General features: G+C 44.1%; 1 protein-coding gene and 1 long non-coding RNA gene across 4 annotated transcripts in view; one reads left to right on the top strand and one right to left on the bottom strand.

Annotated features, from left to right (window-relative positions):
* LOC131576966 (uncharacterized) overlaps nt 1-17748 on the top strand; it is a 97113-nt gene that overhangs the window by 29937 nt on the left and 49428 nt on the right. Inside the window, exon 3 of one of the 2 annotated variants that reach the window (XR_009277120.1) lies at nt 12581-12648. The exons of the other annotated variant lie outside the window; for it this stretch is intronic. This is a non-coding gene — a long non-coding RNA (uncharacterized LOC131576966). Of the gene's footprint in view, nt 1-12580; nt 12649-17748 lie in introns of those variants that run through there. 2 annotated transcript variants of the gene reach the window in all.
* The window catches only part of PLCB1 (phospholipase C beta 1), a 336286-nt gene continuing 323912 nt past the window's right edge, over nt 5375-17748 (bottom strand). Inside the window, exon 32 of one of the 2 annotated variants that reach the window (XM_058834148.1) lies at nt 5375-8692. In XM_058834148.1, coding sequence (XP_058690131.1) covers nt 8462-8692 — 231 coding nt within the window. In that variant the 3' untranslated portion in view covers nt 5375-8461. The remainder of the gene's footprint in view (nt 8693-17748) is intronic. The other variant, XM_058834149.1, reaches the window with a different exon arrangement.

Here is a 17748-nt window from a genome sequence, read left to right on the forward strand (position 1 = left end):
TTGGATTTTTCACTCTTCATTCCACATAGGCTAAAAATCAATATTAATACCTGGCTAGTGATTTCTGACACTTAAAGAAGTTTGTGGCACAAAGAGATCAGAATACTGGGTGCTAATTGCTGTGGAGCTAACGAGGGAATTGAGAGCACCATGATATGTGCATTGGATTAGACAGACTACTCAAGAAATATCCTTTGTATTTCTTTAAGAGATATTTGAAGAACTTGCCTCCTGGAACAAAAAGCTCTAAGTGTTATTTTGTAGAGCTGGTTCTTTACTTCTGGCAAGGCTCCAGAGTGCTGAAAAACCAAATGAACAGGGGGGAAATAGGATGTGCACTGTGCATCGGCATTGTAAACAGAGATCAAACATCGTGCAGTTCTCATGCATTTTGGGACTGAGCTGGAAACAGCCGCTCAGGCAGAGGGCACGAGTGGGATTCCAGGGACCACTGCATCTGCCTGGTCCTGCCTGATGATTGTCCTCTGCTGGGGACAGCCAGGCTGCCCCTGCTGTCTGCTGAGGCTGCAGCAGAGCGGCAGCTAGTGCCAGCAGATGGGAAAAGCTGGCAAAATGAAAGTGCAACCTGAGGGGAAGGCAGCAACCTGCAGGAGGAATCATTTTGTATAGAAACAAACTCCTCCTTTCACATGCAGGTCATGTGCTGGTTTTCATACAACTGTTTTTAAGGTAGGGCTGTGTTTTGACAAAGAGGGCTTTGCTGCAATGATCTCAGTGCTTGCAAGTGATTTGAATATGGATAAAAGAGATATTTAACTCTACTAACTCCATGCAGCAAGATAATGGTAATTGTGTCAAATTCAGCTTAACCCATAGTGAAGCAGGGCAAATTAAACTCCAAGATTTTTACCATCAGCAAATGCCTGTCCCTATGCCTTGGACCCCATCTGGCATCGCTGGCATCCCCCGTCCACAGCCAGTCCCTGTATGAGTGTACAGGTGAGGAGCTGCAGCTTTCCTCAAATAGTTGAGAACAGCAGCATTTCCATAGAGAGCCAGATAATTTCCCTCTCATTAGTTACCTTGACACAAAAAAGTTATCACAGCTCCACAATCTGTCACTGGTCTGAGGGAACAGGAATTTTAAAACAGATACAGCTTTTAAATTATGGCAATAGAAAAGAGTTGCTTTTTATGGGAATGGAGAGCGAATGCCCAAAGCTGGATTTCCTCAGGGAAAGCACAGCAATTATTTTGTTGCTACCAAGGCAATAACAGGGTGTTTTCTTCCTATTTCTGGACCCCTAATATGATAAAAGGAACTAATAGCAACAAGGTGTAGGAGACACACGCTGGTGAACGCTCTAATGCACCGAGCTAAATCGAGTCCTGTGCCAGACAGGCAGCACAGGGTTTCTCAGCAGTGCAAAGCAGAGGCCTGGGGTGCCACAACACAGTGGCATTTCATGGCATCACTCCATGTGTGCTACCAGCACAGGTGACACGGGACAGCCAGCCTGTGCCATTCTGTGCCACCCCCAGCCCTGCCCAGGGCTCCCCAACCCTGCTCCCAGCCCAGCACTTCCACAGGTGCAGGAAAATCCCTCTCTCTCCCTCCCTTCCTCTCCAGCTGGGCCTGGCAGCTGCCTGCAGGTTTCTGAGCAGGGCAGGGAAGCCAGCAGAGGCATGAAGGGGCTCTGTGGTCGCTTGCAGCCCGTAAATCAGGGCAGCCAACAGCCCTGCTGACGGCCGGGCTGTGGTTTTGGGCTTAACGATCAGAGGGAGCACTCTGCAGCAGCAAAGTAAAAGCAGAGTGTAATATTTATTTAGTGAAAGGAATACAGGCTGTTTCCTACTTCTACGAGTCCCTTCTCATTAGGAGAATCTTTTCACCTAGCTCGAGGAACTGAGCTCTCTGCTGAGATCATTGCACTCTCAGATGGAAATCGTGGCACACCACAGCCACTGCCTCCTCCTCGCTGGAGCTCTGGCTCCAGCTGCTTCCCCGAGGCTGACAGGCTGCACTCCATGACTCAGAGATGCATCTTAGCACAGGCTTTGCAGCCTGGCTGTGCTTCCAGCCAGGGAGTTCATCTGCTCCGCTCAGCTGGTGGCGAGCTGCAAGAGCACTTGGGTTGAGTTTATTTATCGCTGAGGGCTCCTGGGATGCCACAATTTTACTGATTTACACCCTTGGAGAGAGGTGACTCGTTTTCTGGGAGACATCCCATATGGCTGAATCAACATTCAGGGTTACTTTACTGACCCTGGCAATTAAGAGGACATTAGAAAGCCTTTCCAAGGGAAATCACAGCCTTGGGGTGATCACATGTGAAAGTGCCCTCCTGGGGGAGAAAAAACCCCTCAAAGAAAAGAACATTATATTAAGAGAAACAGATTTTAAGGGCAGGAGATGCTGTGAAATCATCTGGTCTGGCCTGTCCATCACAGTCCTCTCTGCTGACCACATGGTGCAAGTTCCTGGTGTGGAACCATCCCATGCAGAGCATCATCCCCTCTTCCTGTCTGCACTTACAATCCATCATCTCTGCTGTGCGCATGCAGAAACAAAATAAAGAAGATTTTGGTGAGTCTCTAACTCTCTTGCCTCCAGCTTCCATCTGGCAGCTGGTATTTTGCCTTTCCACCAGCCTCTGGTGGTTTTTTCTGTGAAGCCCAGCTTTCAGCTATTGCTCTACAGCCCAGGGACTGTACAGGGCCAGGTTTTCTCTGCATTTTCCTGACAATGTGGTCCAAAACCTGGACAAGGTGTTTCCCAGCTGTAACTTCTTTCCCAGCTGAAGGCAACTCACCTGCCCCACTCACAGCTCCTGCCCTCTGTGGGTCAGATCAGTGAAGCAACATTTGCCAGCTAAATTTAATCTTTCCCAACAACAGAGCAACAAAGTTTGACTCACACCTCCCCCTGCCCTTTTTTTTTCTCTTTTTAAATCATTTGATTCCCCTTACCCAGACCATAATCACTTATTTGAACAGACCAATTATCCCACAGCTGCTAATGGCACTAATTACGTTACAGTTCTCAGCAGTGGAAGTTGCCAAGCTCTCCTGCTCATCAGCCAGGCTCCCTTCATTGATACAGCAGCAGGCTTTACCTTCCTTCTCTTCACATTCATCACACTGGCTTCAATTTGTTCTAAGTTAGAGTTTGGCTTCCCCAGTGCTACTTAAAGCCCTTCTACCTGGAGGAGGATCCAGCCATAAGGATTAGCACCTCTTACCACAGTCTTCCCACCATGTTTTGCAGACCACCATTCCAAAAACCCCAGCCCTATAAAATCATACAAATTATACAGTAGTTGATAGATTACCTCAAATATTTTCTTCTTTACTATCTGAATTAAAGATTGGATTTCTCATTTCTTCAGTGTTTTTTTCCCTCAGATCCCTTTTGATCATGCTACCCCAATGATACTGATCCTGAGGAACTTGTAAATTGAGCCTCTAAATCCTCCCACTGAGAAAAAGTACAATGGAACTACACTTGGGAAAGCAGCACAAGCCCCAAGCCTTTCCAGCTGTCCATCCAGCAGATACCTTCCCGCTAGAGGATCATTTTTAAGCCCAGAATTCCTTGTTGCAGTTGGCTTCCTTAACTTCACTAGTGACCATCACCTGCTGCTATTTGAATGTAGCTTTGATTTCCTGCATTGGCCCTTTTGCTGAGCAGCTCTTCCTTCTCCTACTGAGCCCTCAAAAAAAAGAGTAAGGGCAGGGAGGGACCAGGTCTGATGATGGACGAGAGGACCCTGCTCTGTGTGAGTTTAGGCTGACAGATTTGATGTGCAGCTCCTGCACACAGAGCTCTCCCAAAATCCAAGGGTATGATACAGTCCTTGGGGATTTAAACCCCCACTCATGTCTTTCAAACACACAGCTGCTTACTTCAAAATTACTTCCTTGGGTTCAAGTGCCCACCCAGGTTTTAGGGGGCTTGGTTGTCCAGCCCTTCAGCCTGCTCATCCACTCCAAACTCTTTCTGTCCCCCCTCAGCAATGCTCCCCAGTGTTCATCCCAACATCTCAGCTGGATCCAGGTACTCCCCAGCCCTCTCCTGGAAGCTGCCCCACAGTGAAGGAGGCAGTGTAAGGCGGTGGTGGGACTGGTTTTCTTATGGCCATCACCAGGAGCATTTGCAAAACTCACTGGAATCTCAACAACCCACTGGGCTTTTCAAAGCAGCTCAGGTCCCGCTGCCTGGCCTCTGCAGCACCAACCTCCCTGTGCTCGGCCTCCAAACAGCTTTTCCACAGACCCCAACCTGCCCCTCTCTCCCCCCAGCAGCCAAGTCAGTCTCCTGTGGCCCAAGTACAAGCACCAAGGTCACCTGCTCAGCTGCCTGTGAGAATCCTGCCTCACTGAGCCCTGCAGGAGCCAAGGGTTGTTCCCCAGTCCTTCCTGTGGCCTCCTGGCTTTTCCCTCTGCGCTCACCATCACCACCTCCACCTTGTCCCTGAATTTCCTGGTGCCAGGCTGCCCCCCTGCCCTGTGGTTCCATTTGCTTCCTCTCACCTGTGTCACATCACAGTGACATTGGCTAAGGGGGCCTCCACAAACCCCGCTCTCGATTTCACACCCCCCTGCTCCTCTTCAGGGAAGGAAACATATCCATTTTTTTTCCTTTTGATTCCCCCCCACTTCCACATTTCCATCCCAGTCTTATTCTTGTCTGTCAGACTCATGGCCCTGCTCTCAGCTCTGTTCCTCCCTTCCTTGCCCAGCCTCATCCCGTGCTGTGTCCACCCCGTGTGTCAGACCCCGTTTCCCTTCTAGTGAGCAATTTGACTCCAGCTGCCTCGGAGACTATTTATTTTAACAGGTATATCCCTCAGTACACTGGATTAATATGCCTGCTTATCTCTTCTCCCAGAGATAATTTTGTACATTGTAAATTAAATAGGAGAAGGGAAGTCAGAAGCCAAAGGAATAGGTTTATTTTTCAATGCTCTCAGTGGAAGACCCTGCAAGGGTACATTTCACAGGACATATATAATTGAATAGATGATTTGTGAAAGAGCTGGGGCAGTGGAACAGAAGTAAAGGTGCTGTAATTTGTTAAGGCAGTTTATCGGTATGGCTGAAAATCACGTCCCAGCTCTTCTGCAAAAGCCTTCCTGTAATCCAGCACATTTTCTTACCAGTTCATTGGCTCCTGCACACTGCTTTTTGTTTCCCATTGTTTCAGAGTAGCAGCAAATGCACATTGTGCTGGGAGGGGCAGGGGCTGGAAGCACAGGCATGTGCAATTTCTTGTTCTTGGTGTGAACACAAAAGCCTGCAGGGAAATTTCCCTGCCTCCTCCTGGCACTGCCCCTCCTGTCAGCAAAGGGGTCAGGGTAAGGTCTCCTGAGTCAACTGAGGCCCTTGAGTCAGTGAACAGAGAAAACCGGGCTTGTGTTAAGAAATTTTTATTTGTCCTTTGGATCTGTAATGTAAGCACATAAAATTACAAGTGGAAGAAACATCATGCCACAAAATTGCATAGAATTTTTACAAAAATGTGAATTATGCCTCTGAAACAATCATAGATTGAGGAACCGAAAAAATATGTACATGTTAACTGGAATATTTCATCCTACTCTGAAAGCAAATCATCAAGGACTAATCAATCACAGACACTATTAATACAATGTACAAGAGCAACACTGATTTCAAAGAAAGGCAAGCAATGATGTCCCTTTAGTTATCTGTCAGTGAAAGTTTACCTAATACATGAGCATTAATTAACATAATTATGAACATGTTACGTCTAAAATGTCTGGCCTTCATTAGAATTTTTAAAATTCTGTTTATACTGCCAAAACCAAGCTATTTTCAGTAGTGTAAAGATATCTGAAGTGCACGACCTAATTTAATATAGACAGCTCTATTCTATACAGCAGAAAGTCCACGATACAGCATTTCCACACATTCAACACGGAACAAGGCAAATACATAAAAGGCACAAGACTTGCACATCATAAAGACCCTTTTTTCATTATCTTACTCTAGTTCAAGTAATATCAATATTAAATGATATTGGTTTCACTGAAATAGTTTGAACGATGCAAGATGTACAGGATTACACACTACCTTACACCTGCAGAAAGTGGCACTGTACAGATATAAAAAAATGTGAGTACAGGAAATGGTCAAATACAAACGTACTGTAAAATGACTACAGCTGATAGTATATTTAACCCAACCAGTCTATTTATTTCTTATTAAATATAAACAAAAGGTTAATTGGTATTTGCCCGAGGTTCTTTGAAGACTGTGGCGAAGTCCTGGCTCCCCTGAAGTCCCCGGGAACGTGACAGATTCAGAGGAGCCAGGATTTTCCCAAAAAGCCTGCGCTGTACAACGGTTTCTATAATGCAATAGTTTCACTTTTAGTATGAACACTGCTATCAGTTTATTCTTGTAATAATTTAGACAATACGTCATTTTAACTTTATAAAATGCAGCATTATATCTCGACTCTACATTTTCAATGAGTGATTAAGATTGATTTCAAAGTGCAAAACTAGGATTAGCAGAGGAGTCACCTTTCCTAGTGTTAAGATGAAAGTCAGATTTTTGAATTTCATGTGCACTGATTTCATCATCATAAACCAGGGCAGTTTAATTCAAAATATGATCTCCAAACAATGTGCAATTTTTCTTTCTTTCTGCTCTAAGTTTAAAAAGGAAACATCAAAATACTGTTTGTTTTCCAAGATTTGAACTTATATATATATACACACCATTATTTAACTGAAAACTTAAGCTTGATTTGTATTTTATTGCTTAAATTTAAATAAAATAAGTTACTTTAAGTACTAAAATCCTGAGGGAATGGAAGTAAGGTAACTTAACTGTTACGATGTGTTAAAATGCCTCGCTATTAATCGATTGCTTTCTCTGATTGCTGTTTGATCCTAAGTAAGGCCCTGATCTTGCAAACATGAATGTGAATGTCATTCCCAGTCCGGCTCCTGAGCCCAGTGGTGCAGGAAAACACAAATTTGCGGGACCAAGAGTCTCGAGGCCAATCTGGGGCTTCTGAGCTGGTTTCTCCTTTACCCCAAGGCATCTCCACCCTGGAGGGAAGGATCGTGCACTGGCCCGGGTACCAATCCCAATCTGTCTGAGGTGTTTCATAATTCCAATTTCTGTTAGGATGGGAATCCAGAGAACAGCGTTTCTTTACCTTTTCAAATATCCTGACTTTCACAACATCTCTCTGTCGTCTGATAGAAATTTCTCAGAATGTGCTGTTACTTCTCTCATGCATATCATACAGTACACTAACTTTGATTGTTCTTATTTTAACAAGTCAGTTAAACAGATTAATATACATTTTTAAATAACAGTGGTCAGGTTTTTATACTCTGCTTTTAAATTTTAGACCTTAGTAAAACCGAGCCTCAGTCTTAAAAATAATGGAAGATTCTGTTAGATTTCAAATACTGTAGTCCTAAACATTTTATAATCCTATCAAATTCAGTAAGCTTAAAATATGATACTTAAAATCAATACTTTCGAGTCTGCAAAATATATATCAAATTTATATTCTAAAACTACTTTGATTTACAACACTAACACCACAAAAAGAATTCTACGCTTCCATGATTATTCTACAGCAGTATAACCCAGATGTTAGCTCTCGGAAAGATTCTCCCTACGCACGGATCCCTGAAACATTTCATTTGGCCAAGAGACCACATCAGCTTCAGATAGAAACATGCTGTGTGTGTATATAGACAGGAGTGTGTGCACATACAGCTGTATATATATTTATATATATACAAACATACATGCACTCGCACGGTGTAACAAACACAGACGGACACAGACACCGACAATCTCCACGCGGATTCTTCTCTCCGTTTTCCTCTCGTCCCCACAGTTCCAAGAATTTTCAGCAGCAAATATATGTCTCTCCATGGGATAAACATAATATCAAGACAGCAAGCCACCAGTGCTTGCAGAGCTAAAAAGGATCCAATGTTTCAGTGCAAATGTAAAAGGATGGTACAGCTGTCAAGGTGCAGTTATAAAGAAGGAAACAAATACGATTAAGTACTATTGTAATATTCACCAGGATCTCTATTAGTTTGGAGCACTTTGCACTAGCACTCCAAAAGGAAATCTGCACACATTTGTCTCTGTACAATACACTGGTCTTCATTAAACATTCTTAAGAGTGAATGTGGCCAGAAAATTACCTCTTGTAAATTGGCCAAAAATAATAAAAAAAAAAGAACAATAAAGAGGGAGGTTAACATATTAATTTTCCCATTACAACTGCACTAAGCTTTAGAATAATAATCAGATGAAGAATGAGAATGAAGACCTTTGCAGAATACTTTTTATAAAATGTTCCTTTGGGGAAATGTGCACTTGAATGCAGATTCCTCCTGCCTCCCAAAGCGCTCCGATGGCAGCTCACCCCGGGAGAGCGGAGACGGGCAGTTGGGAATGGTGCGCCCTGGCGCACTGATTGTTTCTTGGGCAGTTAAAAAGTAGTATCAAACACTTTTTCTTGATTATCTTCTTCCAATTCCTCTTCACTTTGTGGAGGTTTATGATTTGATTTCCCACTGTCAGATGCCAGGGAAGAGGGGGCAGAACTGTGGTCACCATCTTCACTGATTTTCCCTTTCATGGCTTCCTGTACGAACTCCAGAATTTCCAAAGGCAGTCTTTTGAATTTGTCTTGATACTCCTGATCAAGTTCCACCTGCAACTACAATAAAAGAGACAAGCTGTCTTCAGGTGTATCTGATGTGACCAGTGCTACAGGATGGGGAAAGTACCACACCAGGCAGGAAGGGGATTAACAAGGCATTTTTGCACAATTCAAGAATGTATTCCCTTCTTTCCCATATTAGCACCACGCATCCAAAATGCCTATTAATTTCCATGCAGTCATTGCAAAGCTGGAGGAACGTGCAGTCATAAGGCTGGTTTTGGGTACTGCCCTTGGGTACCCAAATCCTTCAAATACACATGGATTTAACTGTACTGGTGTCCATACTCCCACTGGCTTTGACAAGACCCCACTCAGGTGTAGTATGGATCACGGATAAGCCTTTGAAAGAGCAAGGCCTTTACTGAGCTTCAGGTAGTTAATCACACATCAAACACACCACAAACGTTGCTCTGAGAACAATAAAACAACTTTTGCCAGATTTCTTGGGTTGGAGAAACCATTAGGAAAAAGTCAGTTGTCAAAGGGAGTCAGAGAGGGAGGGAAAACAAGTTAAATTACATTTCTTAGGGCTAGATCATGGAAAGTTACATTATCGGATTAATGCAGAATGTGTCTTGGACATTACTGGGGAAAAAGTGTCATATCATCAACAGGATGCAAAAGGCATGCAGAATGAAATCTGGCTATCAGTCTTCAGGAAGCAGTGGGTCCTTTCCCAGTATTTATTAGTACAGCCTTTGTTTTTAGTGCCCATATTAGGATCTGCACGATCCATTCTTTAAAAAACATTAATGTGTATCAAAGTTTCAACTGAAGACAAAGCCGATTTTTTCATCATGACCAATACGAGCACAGCACGAAGCAAAAGGGGTGAGTTCCAAAGCCAGACCCGCTCCATCTGTCCGTCCATCCATCCATCCATCTACCCACCTTCTTAAAAAGAGGGAGTCAGCTTCTGCTAACTGTAGCTGCAGCAGTTTTGCAATAGTTTCTTAGGCAATTGTGTTTCCAGCTATGCATTTTCCCAGGATTTCCAGGATAAAGGTGCAAGGAATTCTGATCTTTCAGCTCTAGGCCTGAGTCTATCCTACACAGTTTCAGGTCTCCTTCACCCCACTCAACAGCTTTCAATAGGTTATGCAAATTTTCACTTGAACATTGGGTCCTATCCTAGTCTTACCATCCTTGACCTGTCCACACTCATCACCATGTGACTCTACCACTACCCCTCCCTCTGAGCCTTTCCCATCCCATTCCCCATGCTTCTGTCCTGGTTTTCATCCTGCATCTCTGACTTTATTTTTGTGAGGCCTTTTCTCCTTTCTCCTGATGTGCAAATCAATGTCCTTAGCTCACCCGGTCTAGTTCTACATTCCTTAATTAGACAAATTCTGCAGCTTTTCTTCCTCAAGATCTAAGATTTGTTCTTTTTCCTTTTGGTTTCCCTGCTAAATCTCTTTTCCTGCCTTCTTTCTGGCAATTTTCCTGATGTCCTGGCCTCGGTTTTCCACCTCGGATAAAAACCAAGTCTGAGGCACAAACGGTTCAATTAAAACACACCCTGCCTCTAAAATATATTATTTCTATCGACTAGAAATATTTAGTTGTCACTGTGGTAGTTAATCATTATCGTAACACCCTTCTTTTTTACCTGAACCCCTTCATTTTCTGGCTTTATGTCCAGATACAAATTTTCTGAAGGGATCCTCTTCTCTCATTTTGCAAACACTTCCACAAGTATAGACATCATCAGAGGAACAGTGCTGTAGGGTGGCTGGTGGAGAAAACTGAAAATTGATGCTGATCCTCCCTGTCTGCCCAGCTCACCACAGCCCCGGGACTCCACTCCTGCTGTCAGGGAGCTCCTCAGCCCCTGAGAAATCACATCCACACTGGCTGGAGCATCGGCAGCGCGGCACTCTCGTAGGTCACGCTGCAAAAACCAAAGGTTCCATTCTAGCCAAAACCTTCATGGTGCAGTCGTGCTTGGGGTTACAGTTCATGGCTAAAGATCTGCACTGCTTAAAAACACAGGAGTGTCCAAGCCAGAGATGAGCTGCTGCATTTCCCCCACCTCATTGTCAGAAATGGCATTTGTGAATTTTGGGCACCTCAGGTATAGAAGGCGGTGTAGTATCATAAATCAGGGAAAAGTCTCCTGGCTCTCAACTTCCTTCAGAACCTCGATTTGATTAATTAGCTTTAAAAGCAAAAGAAATATTTGAAATCCCTCAGAAACTGAACGTTATCTGAACCCAGTGCAACCATAAGCATGTTGTTAGATAACAATTGTGTCTAATATTCTCCTAAAGCGCCTCCAGTGGCTAATCCCCCCTAAGTCGAGTGTTTAATAGAAATGACATGAATCTGGAGCTACCTCTCTGTCTCCAGAGACAGTCTATATAGATATCTAATCATGAGAAGCTTGAAGTTAGTTGAGAAGGAACAGACAGCAGACAAGGAGGGTTGATTAAAACTGCATCACTAAAAATTAGTTTTGACTCCAAAGGCACTGCCCTTGCTCAGCACCCAACAAGTCCCTCAGATCCCATCCATTCCCTGGCCCCTGATGTACCACACAAGGTTAAAGAAACAAGTTGTCTGCTTAAAACCAGCTGGCCTAAAGAAATCCAGCTGTTTTTCTTTTAAAAGGCTCAGTGTCCTCTTTATTCTGTAGCTTTACAGGGACATTACAGCTCATGGCAATGAATGGAGAGCTGCTCTCCCAGCAGCAGCAGTTGGCACACACATCTCTGATTTGGCTGGCTGATGGCAAGACAAGGTGCCCCATTAGTGTGTGAGTAAAAACCTCTCTGCTCAACCAGCACCTCAGCAGACTCCACCCCACGTGGCCTTCCCACTCAGTTTGCTGTTCCCTTGGGTTGCTTCCCATCACAAGTCCACCTACCCCAATTTCTCTGCTCTCTAGCTACTAAACAAGGTGACCTACACTTGCTGTTAGGATTTTGGAGTCAGACAAGGCGGGGGAATGAGACCGGTGATTAGACGGGCAGATCATTATCTGGACCACTGTCCTCATTAACATGTAACAACCTTCTTCCTTCTGTTATCTCACTGCTGCCCTCTTATAGATCCTCTGTCCTCTCCTTAGCACACAACAAACAACACAAATGTCACCTCCAGGTAGCTTTAGTGTCCCACAGTTGGACACTATTTCTTGTTCAGGTAGATCTCACTCCCATGTATTTCACTGAGTTAAAACTTTAAAATTCAGAGCCATCATTAGGGTTTTGCAATGGGGTGCCTGGGGACAGGAGATGAATGTGTTAGTCACTCTTGATGGCTGTGTCCAGAAGCTCTTGAATGTGTGCTTCCATCTCCTACCTCTCATTTTTTTACCCAACGGTGCAAGTTAAAAAATGCCAGCTGATGCTCACCTCAGCTTTACATAAAACCTGCCCTGGACAAACAGCACCATCTGCACCTTGAATCCAACCAACACAGCCCTGAGCTGAGGGACAGGACAAGAGCAGGGCTTTGCAGGTGAGCAGAGCCCAGCTCAGGGGCTCATGGGCCCTCCCAGTTCAAAGGGCTCTTCAGCATCCTCAGCTACTTTTCCTCGGCCGCTTTCCAAAAAGGGTCATCAGGCAGGCAAAGGCCTTGCAGCCCTTCCTTGGAATGTGGGAGGGGACAAAGATTATGGCTGTTCAGCTTAAAGCAGGGGAAACACACTCAGAAAAGGAAACAGATGGTGTTATTAAAACTATTTACATTTATATTTATACCTAGCTGTTATCATTAGAACTCCCAAATGAATAGCATGAATGGCACTAAAAGCAGTGGCTGTGATCAATAAAGGATTACACAAGCAGAGGTTGTGGGTTTAGACGCTCCTGGCCAAGCCCCTGTAGACTCTTGCATGCTTGCAAAGTGATCTAATGAGCTCCTGTTTCTCCCAAGAACCAAACCAAAGCGGTCAAGTGTGGAGCGCGCCGTGCTGCCAGCACAAGTGACCAGAGGGCTTCGAGACAGGAGCTGGACACAGCTGGGCCACACAGCCCCGCTCCCACCTCACCTCCTCCCTGCACTCCAGGAGCCCGAGGGAAAGGGAAACGGGGGAAACTCGTCCAGCCCATCTCCCTTCCTGCAACACCTTTGAAGTCCTGGACGTGAACGCCGCTGCTCCTTCCCCTCGTACCCTGAGAGACCTTTCGGAAGTCACCAAGGCAAGGGCTTCCCAAACCTTTTCCCCTCTCTTCTGTCCCTGTATGGTGTGGGACACCGCATGCTTGGCCTGTGACCTCGCAGCATCCTTCTCCTGCTGGAACATCTTAGCTGATGCAAAACCAACCCACTTCCACCCGTACTGGGATTCATTCCAGCTCACATGGGTTTTTAAAAATATATTTGCAACTCAAAAATAAATAGTGAGGGCACTACTTAAAAAACATCTCGAGAATTAATCTTCAGCCAAAAACGTTTTGAGAAAGTTATGTATGAGGTACAACCATTTTGGTGAAAAAAACCCCACAAAAACAGTTTTGGTGAAAAAATTCATTAATTATGGCTATATCTGTTTTGATGAAGTTCTTCCACTGCAAAGATTTGCTATGATTCCAAATAAGTCACTTTTTTAAGACTCAGGTTTTTCTGTTCCTTAGAGAATTTTTTTCTGAGGGCACCTTTTTGAGTTTGATGTTTCTGTTATATCTCCTTTTAAATTTATCTTATTTTGTTTTCTTTATGATTTTCTTTCCCTGAATGATGCAGTGAATTATGAATGGAAAATTATTCAAATATCCTGGCTCAACAATTTAGGTAAAAATAGACTTCAAGAACTCAATAGTTCAGTATCTCCAACAATCTCTGACATTTCCAACAGTAAACTCTTTATTCTCAAGTTTTTTTCACAGTTTTTGAGTTAAGATTTCAAATGTGAGACATTTTGAAGCTGTGTTATTTCTCCTTGAGGCAGAGCGCAGCAAAATATATAAAAAATTTACTCTTTTGTAAAATGATTGTTTCATTTACTCACCAGTTGAAATGTGATACTCATTTCTATCCATAATTACCATGGCACTGCCCACATGCAGGATATTATTTAATTCCATGTGGACAGTGCCTGTTCTTTTTGTTTTACTGATGAGAAGCTCAACTGCATTCATTTCTTGTGTGCAATTTCAGCAGAATGTATTATACTGTCCAGAGACAGTAACTGGTCACTGCACCATTTGTAACCAAAGGGGGGCTGCAACCTCTCCAGGGAATTTCTGTTCAGCAAAGCTCCCGTTTTCCTTATCACGTGTCATTGGAAATGTTTATTTTGTTAACACCAGCAACACTGATATTTGCAGTGGTCAGTGAAACCAGATTGCAACAGCAGCACTGGGCTGGGATTGGGGCCCCTTTCTCAGTCCTCCCCTCCTTCTCTAAATCTGCTAAAGCTACAAATACTTATTTTTCTTCCTGCAAACATTTGACCCATGTGCCTAAAGATAATTTTAAATAGAGGATTTGGGGCTTTTAAGCCTGCATCAGACAACAAATATGCATAATGTCAGCGACCTCAATTTAGCTTCCAAAATAGCACAGAGAGGACTCCCAGATTAAGGGTACATAGAGCAAGAAGGCTGCTGTTCCTCTGCTTTTCATTTTCAGAGCTTACTTAATTAGAAAGCCATTCTGGAGGGATACAGCATTAAAAGACATATGAGTAGCAAGAACTGTTAAAAGCAGATGGAGGCTCAGTAACAGGGAGAGTGAAATTGAGGAACAGAGCTCATGGATCAAGTGATTTATAGGCAGCAATTTTTGTTTAATTGGAAACAGTAGGAGTTCCTTATTAAGGACCATGTTATTCCCTCCACTAAGCTGATTTCTGCTGGGAAGGCAAGGGAGTAACCACTGCTCAGATGTCCTCATGCCTCAAGGCCACAGTCCCTGTGCAGCACTCGGCTGGAGCCCTCTCTGCCCTCTGTCAGAGCTTCCCTGAAACAGCAGCAGGTTCTCCAGAAGCTGATTGCCCAGGCCTGGGGAAGGAGTTAACTCTCCATGTGCAGAGAGCACCTACATGCTCCTTTTTTCTCCCACTTCAGCAAGGAAGTGAATAAAGGGACGTGTCAACAATAGCAACATTTGGGCTTAATTAAGGACATTTCTAACCCTGAGATGAAGCTATTCAGGTAGACAAGGTTTTATCTCAGAAGATGTGTGAGTGTGGAAGCACTAAGGGGAGCCTAAGGGCACTTGGTATCTGAGGTGGCACAAGGAACAGCTAAACAGCAGCGGGAAATGTCTTCATGCTGACTGGAAAGCTCCAGTTAATGACTCCTGTCCTCAGACAAGGACATCTCTGCATTTTCAAACAGTGGTAACTTTCCAGACCATGGGCGACACCAGGCACACCAGTTTCAAGACTCCTTCTCTGCCTCCCTACCTGAAGGTGATGCTCCCCTAGTCCTTCACAAAGGTCATCAGGCTGATCTCACCACCCCACAAAGTTTCCATGCTGTTTTCCTGAGACCAGGGCTGCTGGCTCAGCTCTAGTTCTGAGTGCTCCACTATTGCCCCTCTGCCTTCCCATGCCAACAGGCTGCACAGTCCAGACATGCTCCTTGAAAAAAATCACCAGCAATCACCTCAAATGCCTCACCAGGCACGGAGTGGTAGCACATCCCGTGTTATCTCCCCTTGTACAGACACTTCCCCTCCCACTGCCTCCCTTATCTGCCATGTCTCAGCTCAGTGTCTCTTCCTATCGAAGCAAAGGTGATTTGCTCTGCCCCCCCGAGGGTACAACAAGTCCCCACATAAATGAGTCCCTTTAATATCTGCTGTCTCAAGGCACTAGACTGTAACCTTGGGGCCTCCATCAATCTGTGTCTCCGCCTTTATTAACTGCAACCTCAATTAAACCAGTGGGACCGCGAGGAAACCTGGCACCTGGGCGCCTGGATTTTAACATTTATAAGGCAACTCATATTCTTCTGGGTTGAAAACCAACATTTGCTCCAATAACTGATTAAAAATAAATGTTTGGGTGGTGAGATTGCCCATCAGTGCTGCCCAGGTCATACATGTATTAAACACATATACCTGTACAATATCTCTGCTGAAATCTTCTGGGTTAGAGAAGGTCCTTACAGCAAAAGCCTAAACTGGTGATCTTTTCCTACTGACAATTGTATTAGCAGCAGTTTCAGATCTCTTGCATCTTCTTTAAAGAAATAGCTTGTACTGAATTCTGTGGGAGGATTTTCTTCACAGTAACTCTTGTTTCCTGTTTCTTCAGAACTACAGCAGTTTATTCTCATGCAAAGCCCTGCTCTGTGTCTTGTAAGCTGCATACTTGGAATTACTCCTCATTCTGATGATTATTTCATGTAACAGTTTGCTTTTGTGGATAAAATGCTTTCTGAAGCTATCGAGTGGCACTTAGACTTCATAAAAACTTCAATAATTCAAACTTCATAAAAGCATGACCTATACACCTCATGATGCATGTGAATAAAAATAATTTGAGCTAGAATGAACAGGAAAAAAATATCCCCTCTCTATGGGCACTTTAAGGGTAGACTCTGAGATTCTGTTCCTTTTCATCATCACTAATGTAAGCTATCTTCACTGCAAGCAAGGAAGAATCTGCTCAGTTTCAATGCAATAAATCCAGAGGAACTCCCCTGAAGTCTCATCTATCAGCAGATACTGGCCTTAGTTTATTGGGGTGGATCCAGGGTAAATAACTCAAGTGACAGAGCTCAAAGAGAGCTTCTTAGCTGGTTCTTTTTTAAAGTGCTGTCCATATTTTGGATATTGCAAAACAAACAAACAACAGAAAAAAAATCAGTGCAGCCATTACCTTCTGATAAATGATGTTTTTCCACTGCCACAATGCCTCCAAGGCAGCCTGTAAACAGGCAGCTGACTGTCCAACAGCACAGGCCTTCCAAGAGTAGCAGTATTGTAATTCTCATCTCAAGAGGTCATGACAGTCCCTTGGAAACTCATTTTAAATGACATCTTGAGGTTACAACAGCAACAATATATTCCAGAAATATTCCAAACCCTGGATGGACCAGAGAACGTGAGGCTCAGCAGCACCACAGCAGCAGAGCAGGATGTCCCCAGTGGGCCATGGAATCTGCAGGGCCACTCAGTATTTATTGTGTTTTGCCTGAAAGTGAGGTTGCCCCACAAAGTGAGAGATTCTGGCAATTTTTGAAAGAGGAGAGACAAGAAAGTTTCAGGTGCTTAAGGTCTCCAGTGTGATGGCTCAGGAGCTCACAAAGCACAGATCTGAAAAAAGGTGGTGGAACCCACGGCACAGCTTTTGGGCCTCACCTAAACTGAACTCTGGATTCAGTTTAACAGAGCACTTTCCAGTCTCTCATATCCACCTTGCTAATAGGTAATTATAGTGTTGCCTGTGTTTGACTCTTGGCAGGACATCTCTAACAGGCCCCATCAGTGTCACAGAAAATTCCCTCTGAGCACAGAGATTTCTCCTCCAACATGACAATGAAAAGGAAATAAATAATCTCTTTCTCTGTCTCTCTCCAGTGGCATCACTGTGCTCCTCAAAGCAAAAGGAGCAGCCACCCTGTGATTAAGTCTGGCACCTCCTTTCACTGCCATACCCTGCTCTGCCCTGACTCTCGAGCTGTTTCGAGTAATAAGAGCTCCAAACACACATTGAGGGCTCTGCATCTTGAGACAGCACCTTTCTTAAGGTACACACTCACTATGATTTCCATGTCACTGGTAATTGTCAGGGAGCTGCATGGAGGTTTAGAAGGAAGCCATCATTAGCTCAGAAATAATCACACTGATAAAGCCTCTCCTGCACTTTGAAGTTTACCTTGCTCTGTAGCTGCCCATGCCAAAGAGCCTCTGCAGGATGGAGCCCCACTGAAAAGTCTGCTTGGAAAATTACTGAGCAGTCAGTCTTTCCCCTAATATCTTGTTAAAAATGAATGTTTCTAGACTAGAAAGCAAGCACACTCTGAATAAAGATCAAAGCCTTCGAAGTTTCTTTGAAAATCTTTTCAAGTAGTTGCAGTTCTGTAATCCCTTGTAACAGTGAAGGCTATTCCAAAATATTTCCTAACTCATCAACAACATGAATCTGG

The sequence above is a fragment of the Poecile atricapillus genome, chromosome 3, assembly GCF_030490865.1.
Source record: "Poecile atricapillus isolate bPoeAtr1 chromosome 3, bPoeAtr1.hap1, whole genome shotgun sequence".
NCBI lineage: Eukaryota > Metazoa > Chordata > Aves > Passeriformes > Paridae > Poecile > Poecile atricapillus.